The sequence below is a fragment of the Eptesicus fuscus genome, chromosome 5 (assembly GCF_027574615.1).
Source record: "Eptesicus fuscus isolate TK198812 chromosome 5, DD_ASM_mEF_20220401, whole genome shotgun sequence".
NCBI classification, from domain to species: Eukaryota; Metazoa; Chordata; class Mammalia; order Chiroptera; family Vespertilionidae; genus Eptesicus; species Eptesicus fuscus.
The window spans coordinates 62,729,177-62,748,655 of NC_072477.1; the positions used below are offsets into that span (position 1 = coordinate 62,729,177).

The window sequence follows — 19,479 nt, forward strand, 5'->3', positions numbered from 1 at the left end:
GTAATAATACTATATGGAAATACCACTTACCTATCTAAGAAAGGTGTGATGTCCTAGAAGAGGAAAAGAGAAATAGAGAAGTTAGGTGCCTGTTCATCAACTGCAGGAATTTCTTTGGTGATACTGGCCATCACTGGGATTTGATTGTTAATACTGGGACTCTGTGCAGATGGTCCCCATTCCATCGCCACCTCTCATCCTCCCTATGTCTTTTCTGATCTGCATCCTTCATCTAACCCAAGATAAACTGGTCTTATCTTGCTCTTATTTTCTAGCTCCCTTTTATATGGAATAAGAGAGAAGTTAAGGTTAGGCTACATTTCCCTATACTGCCATAGTCTCAGGAGAATACAGGAGGTCAAGCATGTCAAACTCTCAGCCTGCAGGCCACATGCAGCCCACAATGAATATTTTTGAGGCCCTGACAATATAACGGTATGTAAGAAACATTTTAATAAAAATTTTGTAACTTAATTTTTACAATATCCTGTTATACATAACCTATACTAATAAAAGGGTAATATGTTAATTAGACTGGATAGACTGGACGTCCTTCTGGACAAAGCTGCTGCAGCTGCGAGGGCCGAGGAGGGCCAGCAGCCAGCAGTGGCGGCAGCAGCGGGGTGATGGGCCCAGTTGCCTCCCGGGGAGCAGGCCTAAGCTGTCAATAAGTCATCCCCTGAGGGTTCCTGGACTGTGAGAGGGGGCAGGCTGGGCTGAGGGACCTCCCCCCCCCCTTGCACAAATTTTTGTGCACTGGGCCTCTAGTTATTAATAATGAACTACAGCATTCGCTAATGACTGATTACTATAATCATGTTGCATTCATTTCCCTTATGCGCCTTATGTGCAGGCGCATCATTTCTCTCCACTAATACTAGCAGCGAATATTTTAGCAGCCAATTGCCACGTCATTAGTCTTGTACTGACTTGTTTGGTATGCACAACAGGAAATACTTCACTTTCAAGAGAACAAGAAAAATAGGTTTATTTGCTTTACGCTTGTTAATTTGTGCAGTTATTCTGGTAAGTTAATGTTCAAGAAAAAATATTAATTTTTATTAAAATGTTCTATTATTTTATGTTAATGATTACTCATTCATTTCAGCTCTTTGTATTCAGCATGTCTCTATCAAAATAAACCTACGTTTCTATGAAAATTGAAGCCTTTGTTTTTTTGCGGCCCACATAAACTTAAACCTTGTTTATTTGGCCCGTGTTAGCCTTTGAGTTGACATGTTTGCAGTAGGTATTCCCTCCCCAAGGCCAGTTTTCCTTACTCTGGCCAGTTAAACTACTGAATGCTGAAGTGGTAACCAATGCCACATTAGAAGTGAACCTTCAATGACCAAAGATTGGCAAATAGCTTTTCAAACAGATCAATGTATGATTGCTGAGAGCCAAAAATACAGCTTAGGTTGCAACATTTTTATTTTTAAGAAATAAAGCTTCAAAGTTCTTTCTGAAGAAGTATTAAAACATACTGTTATTATTGGAATTTTATTGTCTTCTTTTCTAGGAGGGTGAAAGGAAAGCTTTCTATTGAGTGTAAGGCAAAAGTAGCTTCCTACTTTTCTCCCAGAGAATTATTTTATTTTATTTTTTTTATTGTTGACATTATTGCAGATGTCCAGCATTCCCCCCTTTGCCTCCCTCCATCCAGCCCCTGGCAGGTTTCCCCCCCCTCATTGTGGGAAATCCTTTCTGACCCTTTCCCCCCTAGTAGCGTACCCATAGTCATGTTGATATGGAGTCTTACTTTGAGAAAGTTGAAGGAGTTCTGCTCTTCCATCCGTGCCTGGATGCTCACCAACATATCCTTGACCAGGAGATACTGTTCCTGAAGCTGGTTCAGATTCAGCTCCATTTCCTCACTCAAGACTTTCCCCTCTTCCCGGAGCTCACTTAAAATGTCCTTTTCTTTGCCGTGCAGAAATTGGTGCAGCTTTAGAAACTCCACGGAGATGTGCTGCTGCAGATGTAGCTTGTTTTCCTGGAAACCTCCATGATCATCACCAAGGTAATTCCTGAGACTAGCTCTTGGGGATGGGGGCCCACACCACCAATACTCACACAACTTGGGAAATACCATAATGGGAAAATGCATTAAAATGCAATATCAACATTGAATCATACTCAAAGGAGCCCTTTTTGTGGCAGATGGGGAGACTTACTCCATCTTTCTCAGCTAGTTTAACAGTTCAGGATGAAACAGTCAAAAGTGACCTGCAGGTTCCTATTGCAGTACTGAGGTGGTAACCATTGCCATATGAAATGAGACTCTGGGGTTAGTCAAACATTCTAGAATGAATGATAATACTCTCCTACCCAGAAGTATAGGCCAATATCTACCAAGGGATACTGTTAGACTGGGGTCGTAAGGAGGTGGAGAGAAATATCCTTCTCGAGAAATCAGAACTGGGGGTGGGGGAAGGCGGGTGCTCCTGCTGTCAGGACAATATAAAAGAAGAGATGGGAGCCCTGGCCAGAGTGGCTCAGTTGGTTGGGCATTGTCCCATGCACTGAAAGGTTGCCGGTTCAATTCCCTTTCAGGGTACATGCCCAGGTTGCAGGCATGCAGGAGGTAGCCGATTGAAGTTCCACTGTCACATTGATGTTTCTCTCTCTCCCTCTCCCTTCCTCTCTCTAAAAAAATCAACAGCATTTAAAAAAAAAAAAAAAAAGAAGAAAAGTTGGGAAATGTTTGAAGCACTAAAATTGATAACTGATATACTTGCAGCTTTTTTCTTAGATCAGGCGTCCTCAAACTATGGCCCGCGGGCCACGTGCGGGTGTTTTTGCCGTTTTGATTTTTTACTTCAAAATAAGATATGTGCAGTGTGCATAGGAATTTGTTCATAGTTTTTTTTTAAACTATAGTCTGGCCCTCCAATGGTCTGAAGGACAGTGAACTGGCCCCCTGTTTAAAAAGTTTGAGGACCCCTGTCTTAGATGACCTCAACATCCTCATAGGTGAGCCATCTGAATAACTTGGCTTCTTGGTTCCTTATTCTCATTTCTAGTGATTTCCACCTTTATCTACTAATTCTTAGTTACACTGAGGATTTTATCACCCCAGAAATTTCACCATCTCTAAAATGAGCTTTTCACTCAGGTATCCCTACTGCAATTTTAGGTCTCATTGAAACCTGTGCACTGACCCCTTCATTTCTATTTCTTCAACTTCTTCTGTCTATGTCCCCTCTTATCTAGCTTGGATTCTATGGCCCATCATTGTTGTTGTACTCTTAAAATAGTCTTAACTCTCTCTTTCCTCTAGCTCACACTTTCCTAGTTTTCCTTTCACTACTATTTCTCAGTCTTACTTGTTAGTTCTACAGTTACTTGATTTTCTGTCATGGGCTCTTTTCCCTTCTCATTCTATAGCCAACTGTCTATTTAACATCCACACTCACACCTAACATCTAATGAATCACTCCATCCAGATTATTATTTTTTTAATCTCCAAAGCATACGCTGAAGCTGTTTACTTCTTTCCACCTCCACTGCCTCTCTAGACCAAGCTACCATCATCATTCTATGGGGTCATGTGGTAGCCTTCTAACCATCATTCTTGTCATTATCTCTCTTAATTCATTCTCCACACAGCCACCAGACTGAAATTTTCAAAATGAAAAGTATTTCTTTGGACATAGCTATCTTTAGTGGATTTGCCATAGATAAATTTCTTATTTTGCCATAAATAAGAGGAAAGACCAGAGAAACCACAACCCCACAAAAATCACCCAGCAACTGAACCATCAAAAGGAAGAGCATATTCGGGGAAAGGCCAGTGTACTCTCTCTGCTTATCAACTATAGGGAACTTACTCCACTGCTATGTTCCTTCCACCCTACTGTGTCCATTCTTTAATTTTATAACTCAAGTTTCACTTAGTGTATTGACACTATATGTATAGTTACCTTCCCACCCAAATAGCTAAAGTTATAAGGAGGGTATATTCTAGTTCTATCTCATAACCCCCTACCCTGCTCCTCACCTTGTAAGCAGCAATAGCGTCTTTCTGCGTGTTCCTCAGGGACTGAAGTTCCTTCAGGGTTGCCTCCAGTTGACCCTTAATGATGTTAAACTCCTCCTGGGAATACCACATAAATTCAACCCACACTGACTTGGGAGAGGAAGGGCCATAAGGGACATCTCCCCCAAAGCCCTGGTATGTCAGGGAAAAAAGCCAGCTCTTTCCTTTCCCCTATGTCATAGTTCCTGTCTCTTCCAGGAATAGTGAAGGAAATTATAAGGGGTTTGAGGAAGGTAACAGGACTCTATACATTCTCTACCCTGGTTACACTGTTCTACCTATACCTTTACGCACATTGTTCTCACTTAGAATAGTTATTTCTTCCTTTTGCCCATCCAAATCCAAATGATTTTCACGTTCAAACTTTCTTTCACCATACGTCCCCTGAATGTTTATTTTTTCTAATCTTTTCTGAAATTCTAAACATTTATGAATTACTAGTTTGACAAAATTTAGGTCTCAATAGTAAACTCTAAAATTACTTCTGTTGTTTTTTCATTTTGACTAAATTTCAAGCGTTTTATAACAAGAGCAGTATTGTATGCATTCACATTCTGCATGGTGTCTAGTAGAGCACTATCATGGCAGTGTTTAGGTAAATATTTGCTTAATTGAATAGTAGGCTACAGCTTTTCTACTACTCCTTTCCTATATTAGCACCTCTAGAGAAAGAACATTGTAAGATATATTGTATTTTCTGAGCATTCTGATCTTTCTAATAATCATCTGAGAAAAGGGGTGAAATTGGAAGAGAGAAGAAGTCCTACAGAAAATATTTTCCCCAGCTCTCCTAACGGATTGTTCAAGGCTCACCCACCATGAAGAAATGGACAGCGTCAGAGATCTGAAGGAACTCTTTAGACTGCCCTACAGACAACCGAGCATCTTTGCATTGAAAACAGATCAGCTTCCCTTCTGGCTTACTGAACAGTTTCAGGTTCTCTCCATGTTCTGGGCACTGTGGATGGCCCTTGAGTAAGGGTAGCTCCTTAATCTTCTCTACCAGCTTCTCCAGTACAAGGTTGAATGCACAGTTGGTATATTGACACATCATCTTACACTTAGGACAGAATGTTTCCTTTGCTTGCTGCTTCCAAAAGTTTTGAATACAGGCCTGGCAGAAGTTGTGGCCACAGGTTAGCATAAGTGGGTCCCGGAACCAGTCATTACACAGTAGACAGTGTAGCTCCTTAGTAATATCTTGTATCTGCCCTTTAGAGGGTATCTGAGTGATCAAACCATTCACTTCAATGTAGTTGCCTTGGTCAGAGCTGGAGGAGGTTTTGGGAGATACCTTTGGAAAAGAACAGTTAAAATGAGTTCTCTATCTAGCTATCCACTCCAGGATAGTGGACTCCATTCCTAAAGAAGTTGAGCATTGGTGCAGCCAAAGTAAAAGCACCGTAATCTCTTCTTTGAAAATGATCCAATAAATTTTGTAACATCATCATTTATTACTACTTTTAACACTATTTAAACTTTAGTAGAGAACCAAGACAGAAGAAAGAATACTCAACCAAAGAAATACGTTTTGTTGTACATCCCCCCTCCACTCACATTTTTTATGTATCAGTTGAAAGTTTTACCTTCAACTTCTGTTCTCCTAGTTATTACCGTTTTTTGTTTTGTGTTCTAGAAGTCAAGTACAAAGAATTAGAAGATCAATCAGATTTCTCAGTCAATGGCATAATATCATCCAGGCCTTCCACTCTCTTTTTTATTTTTATTTTTGTTAATCCTCACCCAAGGATATTTTTCCCCATTAATTTTTAGAAAGAGTGGAAGAGAGTGGGGGAGAAAGAGAAAAGAGAAACATCAATGTGAGAGAAACACATCAATTCGTTGCCTCTCTCATGTGCCCCAACCAGGACCAGGAAAAGAACCTGCAACCCAGGTACATGCCCTTGACTAAGAATAGAACCCATGACCCTTTGGTCTGCAGGCCTACACTCTACCACTGAACCACACTGGCCAGGGCCTGCCCTCCTTTAAGAAAAATTTCACGAATAACATATATAGAGAAAAGTGCAGAATCTTACTTGTACAGTTCAATGACTTCCAACACTAAACATTAGTTTTGCCTGTTTTTGAATTTTATATAAATTTTGCGACATGTACTCTTGTTGCTGGCTTCTTTTGTCAACCTTACATTTGTAAGATTTATCCATATTGTTCTATATATACACACTTCTCTTGGTTATACACCTGGAAGTGGATCATAGGATTGGCATATAGTATATAATGCCAAACTTTTTCTAAGTGATTGTATCAATTTACAAAGCCCCTAGGTTTGTCCCATATCTTTATCAATAGTATAGATATACAGGGTATCCCCAAAAAATGTATACACATAATACCTGTAGATTTTATTACATTTTGAAAATGAAATGTATTTTAATAAACACTGCCTTTATAATTATCCAAAGTTTGTATACATTTTTTTTTTGGGGGGGGGACACCCTATATTTATTTTAGCCATACTACTGCATAGTAGTATTGCAATGTGGCTTTAATCTGCATTTGCCTGATGACTGTGGATATTGGGACCATTTTCAGATGTTAATTGTCCATTTGCATTTCCTCATTTGTGAAGTGCCCATATGAGGCACATTTTTTTTTTATTAATTTGTCTTTTCATTTATTCACAAGAGTTCTTCACATATTTCAGATATAAGTTCTTTATCAGATACACATATTCCAAATATCTATTGTCACTATGTGGATTGCCTTTCACTTACTTAGTGATATCTTTTAATAAACAAAATTGTTAAATTATTTTAAAACTTTTTTCTTTTTAAGCATAACACCAGTACAGGAAGCCACACAGCTTCTCTTTGGACACACACACACACACACGCACACACGCACGCACACGCACACCTGCACACAGCTTCTCTTTGGGCACACAGCTGCTTACAGAGCAATGGAGGCCCTGTAGTTGGCTCAGAATCTTTTGGGAAGAGAATTTGAGAGTCCTGGACATGTGGCATGTGATTTAAAGTCAGAGAGAGCTTAGGCTCCTTGGTCTCATGGACTCCTTGTCTTGTAAACAGGAACATAGCTGGAGGAGGGTCAGAGTAGGAGCCTATGAAAAGGGACCTTTGTTGCCCAGGTCTAAGGGTGGTAATGCCTTCCTGTTCCATTTCACTCACCCTTATCCTATCTCATCTGAGCACTGTCCTTGGGTTAGGCCTGTCTCTGCTCTGGAATCAGCAAGGAGGGACTGCCCTGAAAGCAAGTCTAGAGTTTCATCTCACAGGCCATACCTTTACCAGAACTAAATTCCTGAGGTCTCAGGGACCCCATGGGGCGTGTCTGATTTAGCTGTGTGGAGGAGCTTGTAATCATCATTGATTGCCCAGATTATCAGATTCTGGGCTCTGCTTTCTATTTTTTTTTTGTTTTTTGCCAGAATTCCTGAAATGACCTTACCCACCCCAGATTCTGAAATGTCAGCATCCATTGTCCCCAGCATATACCATGTCCAGCTCTGTGTATTCTTACCTTCTCCTAAATGCTAAAGCTAAAATATAGGTGGTTCAAGAATATATAAATAGGGACTGAGATGAGACCACCTCAAAGTAGGAGGACAGTTGTTTGTCGTTGTTAATCCTTACCCAAGGATATTTTTTCCATTGATTTTTAGAGAGAGTGTAAGGGAGGGGGAGAGAGAGAGAGATCGATGTGCGAGAGACACATCAATTGATTGCCTCCTGCATGCACCCTGACCTGGGGCCGGGGATTGAGCCTACAACCAAGGTACATGTCCTTGACCCAAATCGAACCCAGGACCCTTCAGTCCGTGGGCTTATGCTCTATCCACTGAGCCAAATTGGCTAGGGCTTCCTGCATGTACTATTAATTGAGAATCGAACCCAGGACCCTTCAGTCCGTGGGCTTATGCTCTATTCACTGAGCCACACTGACCAGGGTAGTAGGAGGACAGTTTTTATCATGGAGATAAGTATGTTTTAGGAAAGCATAATAAATAGGACCCTGACACTTGACTAGGGATTGTTGTCAAGGATGACATCCTATCTAGGATGTCAAGATGGGACTCGATAGATCAGATTGTAAGCAGAGAAAAGTGAGGAAGATTATTATGGAGAAAAAAACGTTAAATGTACAAATACTATTTTTTCAATTTGTATGCTATGCCTCCTGAAGGATAAAAAACTTAAATATAGCCCAGCCTGTGTGGCTCAGTGGTCGAGTATCGACCATGTACTGAGTGGTCACTAGTTCAATTCCCGGTTGGAGCACATGCCTGGGTTGCTGTGGGCTCAGTCCCTGGTGGCGGCATGTAGGAGGCAGCTGATCTTCGTCTCATCAATGTTATCATTTCTCTCATTGTGACTTTATCCCTATGAAATCAATAAAAATAAATTTTTAAAAATAATAATAGACAGAAAACTTATTCTGAGGCAGAATCCCCAAGGATTGGTGCACGGGTTATTCTCATGCTCTTGAAAGGGAAACAAGATTCAAAATTTGCTGTTCCTTATCCCTGACATCTTATCTCCCCAAACCTGGATCTTGCCAGCCTAGACCTAATATAGCCACTTTCCCTTTGACTATTACCTCTCCACCATTCTTTCCAGTCTCTGTTTCTGAAACTCCTATCAGACAAACATCAAAGCTTCTCACTCTACCTTCATTTTTTATAATTTCCTCTTCATATTTTCTAACTCCATAGCCCTCTGTGCTTTGTACTGGACATTTTCTCCCATTCTTGTTGTTTTTTTTAAAAAAAAATATATTTAAAATATATTTATAATATATATATATTAATAATATATATATATATATAATTGATTTCAGTGAGGGAGAGGGAGAGATAGAAACATCAATGATGAGAGAGCATCATTGATCGGCTGCCTCCTGCACACCCCCTACTGGGGATCGAGACTGCAACCTGGGCATGTGCCCTTGGCCAGAATCCAACCTGGGACCCTTCATTCAGCAGGCTGATGCTCTATCCATTGAGCCACACCAGCCGGGGCCCCATTCTTGTTTTATAGATGCTATTTTATATTTTGTTTCTTTAAACATCTTTGAATGAGGTGAGTTTCTACTGAATCAGCTATTTTCAAGAGACTTGCAAGAAGGTTGAGGCAGGGCCATAGTTGAGGCTATTTTCTTTATGAAACAATGTGAGTTTTTATAGCCCTTACTTTCCCCCATGATAGCACTGCAGGGTTGCTTACAATGTAGAATCTATCTCCTCCATTATTCCTCACCAATAGACTTCTTCCCACAAATATGGCTTATTTGCCCTTGTTCAACTTCATTTCCCCTAATATCTCAAATAGTAGGTGTAGGAAAGCTTCTATTTCAGCCTTGCCTGTTCTCATTGTTGTGTACTAGGGCTTGTGCCTCTTGAGACACTTTCTTTGGAGAGCTAGGTCACTCTTGCTTTGTATAATACCTGCATGCCTAGGCATTTATTATCACATTCCAATTTGACTTTGACATTGGGCAGTCCCTCCTTATAGGTTATAGTCCAGGCTTACAGATGTCTCTAGTTACACTGCAAATAGAGTTTGTCTATTTTTCATTCTCGTCTATTTTTCAACCTCATAAACAATGATGAGTTTCTGAGAGAGAAAAAAATCACAGTTTTCTACTATTTGAAAACCAAAGATTAAATTATTTTTAACACCTTATCCAATATTTTTATGTATTTAGAGAAGGTGGGGAAAGGATAGAGATATTTCAATATGTCCTCCATACACCATCTTGACCAGGTTGGGTAACATAGTTTCAGCAGTAATCAGTGTGTATACCTCTCCTTAAAAATAACAAGTTGAATTTCCCTCTAGCCTACAGGAATAAGGAGTCAATGTCAATATTAAGCAGCGTTATAGAAAAGGCTTATGCACAATTCTTTGTAAACCTGTGTGTGTTTTTTTAAATATGTTTTTTTTTATTGATTTAAGAAAGAGGAAGGGAGATGGAGAGAGGGACAGAAACCTCAATGATGAGAGAGAATCATCTAAAGGCTGCCTACTGCACACCGCCTACTGGGAATTGAGCCTGCAAGCTGGGCATGTGCCCTGACCGGGCATTGAACTGTGACCTGCTGGTTCATGGGTTGACATTCAATCACTGAGCCACACCGGCCAGGCAAACCTGGGTTTTTAAACTAAGATTCATTCCCAATACTTACTAGATACATTCCTCATAGTTGCTATCATTCCTATAGTCCATGCTAAAGGTCAAGCCTACATATACTATGTGGCCTCCACTCCGTCTCCCAGGCCATAGTGATTAAAATACAGGTGGGCTTCTGACCTATTCATTGACTGTTCAACATTCCATGATGTGACCTAATGCAATAATAATAATAATAATAATAATAATCTGGCAAGCTAGAACCACTTGTAAATTTAACCCTGAAATAGATAATCAGGAAATTAACAGTTGAAGCAGTCATTTAAAGATTGACATGAGGTAGAATTTGGGACATGAAAGGTCATGGCATGGAGAATGATAAGAACAAAATCTAGGAGCTTGATTTTAAACAAGGCAGAATAAATACAGAAATATAAGGTGGAGAGAGTCAGTTGGTGTAGAGACAAGAATTATAGAGAAACAAATGGGGAGAGTGGCAGGGTAACGTTAACCACAGCTCTTCCTGGATTTCTATGCACAATGCCTTGCCATGTGAGTTGGAAGAAGGGATATTTATCTTCCTCTTCGCTGAAGGTAACTTGTCAGAATCTCTGCACTTATAACAGATCCTCTACCCCAGCTCTCGACAGAAAATGCTTAAAGCTTGCTGTGGAGTTTGCTAAACACTCAATCTTCATCCTCTTTGACTTACTGAATCAGTTCTTTGGTCTTGTGATGCAATACTATCCTAGTTCGCCTGCCTCTGACCAACCCTCTGCCTTGGCTGGTTTCTCTTCCTCTTCTCACTTTAAGTGTAAACAATTACTGTGGTCTGTCTCCAGCTCTATTCTAACTCTATTCTCTCTTCTTACCAAGTGAACCATTCATTCCCAGTACTTCATGTACAACTTCCATAGAGGTGACTCCCAAATCTGTATCTCTGAGCCCACAACTGGGTCCCTAAAAGTTGAACAAGACTGAAATAGAACTCATATCTCTTTTTTTAAAAAAATATATTTTATTGATTTTTTACAGAGAGGAAGAGAGAGGGATAGAGAGTTAGAAACATTGATGAGAGAGAAACATCGATCAGCTGCCTCCTGCACACCCCCCACTGGGGATGTGCCCGCAACCAAGGTACATGCCCTTGACCGGAATCAAACCCAGGACCTTTGAGTCCGCAGGCCGACGCTCTATCCACTGAGCCAAACCAGTTTCGGTAGAACTCATATCTCTTAATAAATCAGTTCCTTCTCCCAACTTCCATATTATTGCACCACCAATGTCCCAGTTTTGAAATTAAAGTTATCTTTGGGTGTTCTCTTCTTCCTTCCCCATCAACTACTCACTTGTAAAGTCCAGTTAATAATCATTGCTAACCCTCTTCTGCCTCCAAAATCTTCTGTTGCTTCCCACAGCCTACCAAAATGTTTTGTAGTTTTTTTCAAAGAGTCCCAGAATTCAGAATTCTCTATAACATGTTGCAAACTCATATTTATAGTCTTATTTCCCATGGTTCTGTTGCACATCAAAAAATTTTAATTTACCATCCTTTTATATATTAACAATTCATTTAAGTTCCATTTAAACAAAACATTTAAAAAGAGATTATTCCATTTTCTGGTGCTAGACTGAGTGGGCAATTCTGTGGAAATGAAGGGAGAAAATCTGTTTATTCTCTACCCTCTCAATATGTGCTTAGAAGATCAAACTCAGAAAAATATACCCACCAGTGAATAGTCAAGTACCAAATATATTGCATTTTAAGCCTATCAGGCTATCTTGAAAACTTTAAAATCAGATGCACTCTGTATAAGATAAAACTTGTGGGAGAACCTGGCCAATTGAGGATGATTTTAAGAGAAGGGTTGCCTAGCCCTAGCTAGTTTGGCTCAGTGGATAGAACATCAGTCTCTGGACTGAAGGTTCCCCCAGTCAAGGGCATATGCCAGGGTTGCAGGCTCGATTCCCAGTAGGGGGCGTGCAGGAGGCAGCTGATCAATGATTCTCTCTCATCATTGATGTTTCTATCTCTCTCTCCCTCTCCCTTCCTCTCTGAAGTCAATAAAATAAAATAAAGAGAAGGGTTGCCTAGTAGAGCCAATTTTTAATCCTAGTGAATGTAGCATCTTTTGGAAATAGATGCCATTTAGGAGCTTTATTGAATGTGTTTTTAAAATATATTTAACGTAGATTAGTGGTTTCTAGGGCTGGGGCAAGGGGGAAATGAGAAGTGATTATTAATGGCATGGAATTTCTTTTTGAGGTGATGGAAATACTCTAGAATTAGATAGTGGTGATGGTTGTACAAGTTTGTGACAATGCTAAAAATCACTGAAGTGTACACTTTAAAAGAGTGAGTTTTATTTTATGAAAATATATACTTGGAGAGAAACCAAGATGGCAGCATAGGTAAACACCTAAACTGCTGTCTCGCACAAAAATATCAAAACTACAACTAAAAGACAAAACGGACACCATCCAGAACCACAGGAAAGCTGGCTGAGTGGAAATTCTACAACTAGAAGGAAAGAGGAAAGCACACTGAGACTCAGGGGAGCTGCGGAAGGCAGAGGTCCAGAGGCATGCGCGTGCAGAGAGGACTGACTGCTGAGTGCATGGGCGGCTGAGTGCGCCACTGGCTTTCTAAAGCGGGAGGGAGACGGAAGCTCCAGACTGCGCTGAACTCCAGTTCTGGGTGAGTTTCTGGGAACCCAGATTCATTCGGGGAGAAACTGGACTGTCTGGCAGCAGGCAAAACTTGAGGGTGGCTTTCTCTCAGAGGTGCTTGCAGCGATTACCGAGGGACACTGAGACACAGGGGCCTCATAGGGCAGGGCTGATGGGAAGCCAAGTCTGTCTGCACCGCCCTGAGACTTCACCCCATCCAAGCTGAGCACAGAGGCTTTTGCAATTTTGCAAGTCTTTTCTCATAAGGGTGTCTCCAGCACAGAAGTTCTCCCAGCGTAGACACAGCTGATACTCACAGCCAATTGGCCTGGAGGTCAATTCCTCCCAGTGATACCAACAACAATCAAGACTTAACTACAACAAGGCTGTGCACACAGTCCACAAAGGGGTGCACCAAGAGTGTCTACCTCAGGTAACTGGGGAGGCTGAGCCACTGGACCCTATAGGACACCTACCACACAAAGCTACTCTACCAACTCAAGGAAGCAGTGAAAATGCAGAGACAAAGAAATAGATCACAAATGAAAGAAATGGAGGAAAGCAAATGACTGGATATAGAGTTCAAAACCACAGTTATAAGGTTATTCAAGAATTTCCTAGAAAAGGCCGATGAATTTAGCCAGACCCTCAAGGATATGAAAAAGGACCTACTAGAAATTAAACATACACTGACTGAAATAAAAAATATTATACAGAGACCTAAAATCAGACTAGATGACCGCAAGAATCAAGTCAAAGATTTGAAATACAAAGAAGCAAAAGACACTCAACCGGAAAAGCAAAAAGCAAAAAGAATCCAAATATTTGAAGATAGTTTAAGGAGCCTCTGGGACAACCTCAAGCGTACCAACATCTGAATTATGGGAGTGCCAGAAGAAGAGAGAGAGCAAGATACTGAAAACCTATTTGAAGAAATAATGACAGAAAACTTCCCCCACCTGGTGAAAGAAATAGTCTTACAAGTCCAGGAAGCATACAGAACCCCAAACAAAAGGAATCCAAAGAGGACCACACCAAGACACATCATAATCAAAATGCCAAGAGCAAAAGACAAATAGAGAATATTAAAAGCAGCAAGAGAAAAACAGTTAATTACCTACAAGGGAGCACCCATACGATTGTCAGCTGATTTCTCAACAGAAACTATGCAGGCCAGACAGGAGTGGCAAGAAATATTCAAAGTGATGAATAGCAAGAACCTACAACCAAGATTACTCTACCCAGCAAAACTATCATTCAGAATTGAAGGTCAGATAAAGAGCTTCACAAATAAAAAGCTAAAGGAGTTCATCACCACCAAACCAGTATTATATGAAATGCTGAAAGATATTCTTTAAGAAGAGGAAGAAGAATAAAAGGTAAAGATAAAAATTATGAACAACAAATAAATATCTATCAACAAGTGCATCTAAAAATCAAGTGAATAAAAAATCTGATGAACAGAATAAACTGGTGAATATAATAGAATCAGGGGCATAGAAAGGGAGTGGACTGACAATTCTCAGGGGGAAAGGGGTGTGGGGGATGCGGGAAGAGACTGGACAAAAATCGTACACCTATGGATGAGGACAGTCGGGGGGAGGTAAGGGCAGAGGGTGGGATGGGAACCGAGTGGAGGGGAGCTATGGGGAGAAAAATGAGGAACAATTGTAATAATCTGAACAATAAAGATTTATTAAATTTAAAAAAAAGAAAATATATACTTAATGTTATTGATTGTTGATATTACATTATTGTTATTTCTTCTTTTAGATTTTTAAATTTTTTATTTTAAGAGAATACAGAGCTGGGAATCATTTTATTTCTACTGTGGTAGATATAACATATCTTTGAAAACCTAAATAAGTGTACTGACTGCTGAATCTTTCACATTAACTGTGCTTAATTTTCACATTATTACTTGTTTTTATGGCTTATATTCATCTTGCTGCTCGAGGTTTTGCTAATTTCCCTGACTTTCAAGAATATGGCTTCTGCTATAAAATAAGGGATTATTTAAACCACATTAGCTAAGATTTACTGAGCATTCACTGTGAAAAATGGTTCATGCACATTATTTTATTTAATTCTCATAGCAGTCCAGCCCACAGGCTCCAGACCCAGCAGTCAGCCCTAGTGGCTCATCCTAGCCAGTAGTCCCCAATGAGAGGAGACAGCCAAGGATTTCATTTCATTAGCAGTGGCATTTAAATATTTGTGAAATTTAAAAATGGTAACTGCAGTTCCAATTCATGGATCATCAAAGAAAGCAGAGAACATAGGATTTACAAAAGGTGCAGGTCTGGCAGATTTGAAGCCTGATATTTTGTGAACTTTAAAACAGGAGCTGGAAATGTAAAGGTGAACAACATTGTTGGTTCCTGCTCTCACCAAATGTAAAGTTTAGTGAGGAAGATAAAATCAAACAAATAACAAAGACGTGTTTGAGATGTGGTGGTTTCAGCAAGGCCTTAGTTTCCTTCCTTCAGCCCATGTAATTTGGACAGTTGCTGTTTTCCATATTTTCATTCAGTGCTATCATAACTCTCCACCATGTTGACCCTGCTTTGCCTTACATCAGTGGTACAGTAACTCCAAAAGAATGCTTGTTTGAGACAATGTTATATTTCACTGCAGTTTTATGGTGTTGCTATTTACCTTCGTTATAAATTCACTCTCTGAATCCTACAGGGAATTGCATCATCAGATTAAACAAGGCTGGCCTTGTACTTGGATTCTGAGATGTTTAGGACTTTCTATTGTGTCAGACTTCCAGCAAACCACCTTTTTTAATAGTGGGGCAAAAGTAGGTTTACAGTTGTTCTTATGAAAATAATACAAGAATTATAAATACTAATACAAGAACAAACTGTTTTGCATACTCACAACTGTGAACCTACTTTTGCCCCACCCTGTACAAATATGTAGAGCATTGCTCATCTTTGGTATGGTCACATTAGATATATTTATTCAGACCATCCTTTCCTACTGAATACAACCCAAAATTCAGGATGAACAAATCTTCTGGTTCAGACTACTGTTGGTTATCTGATGTGGAGTGAGTGCATTTATCCTGTGACCTGCTTGTCAGTCTTGTACTAGTACGGTGGCAGCTTTGGCACAGATGTAGTACAGAAGCTACACTGGAACTCTGAGGACAAAGGTTATGTTGTTTCACATGATCATTACTACAGCAGAATGGTCTATATAATTTTCTTGTTTCTTTTTTTTTATTAACTAAACTCCATACTTCATTCAGATTTCCTATTTTTCCATAATATCCTTTTTCTGTTCCAGAATCTCATCCAAGCTATCACATTACACTTTTCAGTTGTCTTGTCTGCTTAAGCTCCTCTGAGCTATAACAGTTTCTCAGACTTTGTTTTTGATGGCCTTAACAATTTTGAGGAGTACCGGTCAGATATTTTGTAAAATGTCTCTCAATTTGGATTCATTAGATGTTTTCCTCATGGTTATCCTAGTATTGTGATATTTTTGAAGAAAAAAAAAAGACCGCAGAAATCAAGTACCATTTTCAACAAGTTCTATTTCAAAATGAGTAATAACATTTCTATTTTTTATCCTTACCTGAGGATATGTTTATTGATTTTGAGAGAGAGAAAAAGAGGGAGATAGAGGTGGAGGCTGGGGGGAGAGAACCATATATAGGCCAACTGGGGATCAAACCTACAACCTAGGAATGTGCCCTGACCAAGAACCGAACCCACAACATTTTGGTGTATGGGACAATGATCCAACCAACTGAGCCAACGGCAATCAAGGCTCAACTACAACAGGAGAGTGTACACAGCCCACATGGTGGGGACATGCCTGGAGTGCCCAGCTTGAGTGAACATGGAGGCTGTGCCACTGGACCCTACAGGACACTTACTACATTAGGCCATTCTGCCAAGCCTGGGAGATGTAGCAGCTCTAATACACAGAAACAAACACAGGGAGGCTGGTTTTTAACAGCCAAAAGTTATGGGGACTTCTCTTCCTGGCACTGGAACCCTGGGCTGGGGGGGCCTAGTGTGGGGCTGGGACCCCTTGCTCCTCAGGGAAGACCTCCACAGCCCAGATATCCGTCCTGATTCTTATCCATCACACATGGATGTGGGATTAGCCCTTTCAGTGTCTCCACCCCTCCTACTAGTCTTTAAATCCTTATCTGTAGGAATTCTGTCAGCTAGATTTCAGGTAGTTCTGAATGATGGTTGTTCTGTAGTTTATTTTATTTATTTTTTTTAATATACTTTATTGATTTTTTTACAGAGAGGAAGGATAGAGAGTTAGAAACATCGATGAGAGAGAAACATCTATTAGCTGCCTCCTGCACATCCCCCACTGGGGATGTGCCCGCAACCAAGGTGCATGCCCTTGACCGGAATCGAACCTGGGACCCCTCAGTCCGCAGGCTGATGCTCTATCCACTGAGCCAGACCAGTCAGGCAGTTGTTCTGTAATTTAGTTGTAATTTTGAAGTGGTTGTGGGAAGCATTTACCTACACCGCCATCTTGACCAGAAACCTGTCATTTTCCTTTGCTTTTTTTTGCCCTGACATCTGTGATTTTCAGAAAATGTCTTTACTGGTGGAAGCCAGTTTACACAGATTTATCCTCTATGACACAGATTCTTGCCCTATTAATAATGAATAAACACATCTACTTTCCAAAGATTTATGATGAAGGTATAACTTATTTCTGTGATTATGTTTCTAAGGAATTGGGGAAATATTCATAAATTACTTCTTCTGATCTGAAATTTTCAACCAATTAATCAAGGCTGACAGTGAGGAAGATAAAATCAAATAAATAACAAAGACCTGCTTGAATACCGATAATCAAGAGACATGAATTAAACTATTTCATAAATTATTTTAAAGGATATCTTCATCAGGACCATGTAAAAACATGTATGCCTATATTTTTTTTATCCCAGAAAAATAAAACCAAAGGACTATAAAAAAAAAAATCCTCATAACAACCTTGTGAGATAAGTATTATTATGCCATTTTAAAGGAAATTAAAGCTTAAGGAGGTTGCATAACTTGCTAGGGTCACTCAGGAATTAAGTGAAGGAGCCTGAATTTGAACTATTTGTCTGACCCTAAAGTCCATTATCCTAATCTTTGAGTCAGCAGAGAACCAACCAATGTTTTCTGCAATTGAATTTATTAAATGGGTCAACTTTGTGAGGCAAAATAACTAGAACAACTTCCCACTGTTCTCTAGAGGGAGAAATAGAATTGGAAACCAAAGAAGATTCTGAAATTTCTCTACCTAGAAACCTTAAGAAATCACACCCACTGCCAGCCCCTTAGTGAAAGCTTAACCTTAGGGCATAGGGAGGGAAATTCAAGTCAAGGATTGATATTTGTCCTTATAAAGCCTGTGGCTTGCAGGAATTGTCTTCTGAAGAAGCACATCCACCTTCTCCCATTAACCTGGTACGTTCTCATAGAGCAGAGAAAAGGCAAGAAGTAGAGCTATGAAATACTTGGAAACCTGTAGAAGAAATACCTAATTTTTCCCAGAGTTGTGGGGATTTTTCCTGAGAAATTTTGGATTATGAACTTTTCAAATCATGAATACTAAAATATTTAAGGGGATCTGTTGCTTTTTAAGGGCATTGTTGCATATTTTAGGTCATGTTTTGCTTTTCAGAGTGTGGTAGGAATAGGCAACAGTGTATTTTTTTTCTCTAGAAATTATTAAAATAATACTTATAACTGTTCCAACAGTTAAGGACAGAGAAGAGGAGGAGAAAATCCCATAGTCGAGGAAATTAGAACCTCATGTTAATGATTAATATTCATTTAAATCAAACTTGTAAGAAGTGGAAACTGATGGAAATGATAGCTCTAATGAGGATTTGTGTTAAATCATAAGGATTTGTGTTAAAATTTCTTGTTGATGAATTTTAGTGAGTTTTTCCAGCTTTCTTATATAAACAAACATTTTATTTTGTCTATCAAGAGAACTGTTAATTCAGAATATTACTTCCTTTATTTAGCTTTGAATGGATATCAAAGAAATTCAACTAAAAATGTTTAACCTCTGAAAATCAACTTTGCTTTAAATATAAAATATCAAGTGTGATAGTATAATGAGCAAACCAAGTTATACATAATAATCTTTTTCAATATAAAATAAAGTGATACATAAATAAGGAAAGTAAATCTTTATAGCATTTAACTTAATTTTTCTCAAAAATTTTTTTCTCAAAAGTTTATGGTAGGTTTCATTACTTTTCTACAATCTCTCTTATCTAAATTCTCAGTTATTTCAAGACCTGGAGGAGTATAGAAGCTATAAGCTGTCATAGTTAAATATTTCCCTGAATATCTCTTCATGCTCTAAAATGCATACTCCCTTCTGATTGGGTTTTCCAAATTATACCTAGAAAGCCAGCTGAGTTAGAAGAGTAACTCACCTCCATTAAGTTCTGTCATCAGGCCACCAGGGGCACAGGCAGACTCGTGAACCAGAGCCCAGCAGGCTCAGATGGCTGTGACCAGGAGACCAGGACCTGGAAGCTTGCTAAGAATGGACTCAGAGCATGACAGGAGGAGGACAAAGTTCAGGAGCTGGGGAGAAGAGGCCAGGCCAGGCTGAGGTCTGGCAGATTCCGTGGCAGTTTGTCAGTTGCTCTG

The 19,479-nt window shown here is 39.6% G+C and overlaps 1 protein-coding gene across 1 annotated transcript in view; it reads right to left on the reverse strand.

Moving 5' to 3' along the window:
- Positions 1-19,479, reverse strand: part of TRIM69 (tripartite motif containing 69) — a 29,985-nt gene extending 10,506 nt beyond the window's left edge. The window contains exons 1-5 of the mRNA XM_008143085.3: positions 19,260-19,479; positions 4,857-5,333; positions 4,001-4,096; positions 1,760-1,993; positions 31-53 (exon numbers count right to left, since the gene is read on the reverse strand). Of these exons, the coding sequence (XP_008141307.1) occupies positions 31-53; positions 1,760-1,993; positions 4,001-4,096; positions 4,857-5,333; positions 19,260-19,265 (836 nt within the window). The 5' untranslated portion in view covers positions 19,266-19,479. The remainder of the gene's footprint in view (positions 1-30; positions 54-1,759; positions 1,994-4,000; positions 4,097-4,856; positions 5,334-19,259) is intronic.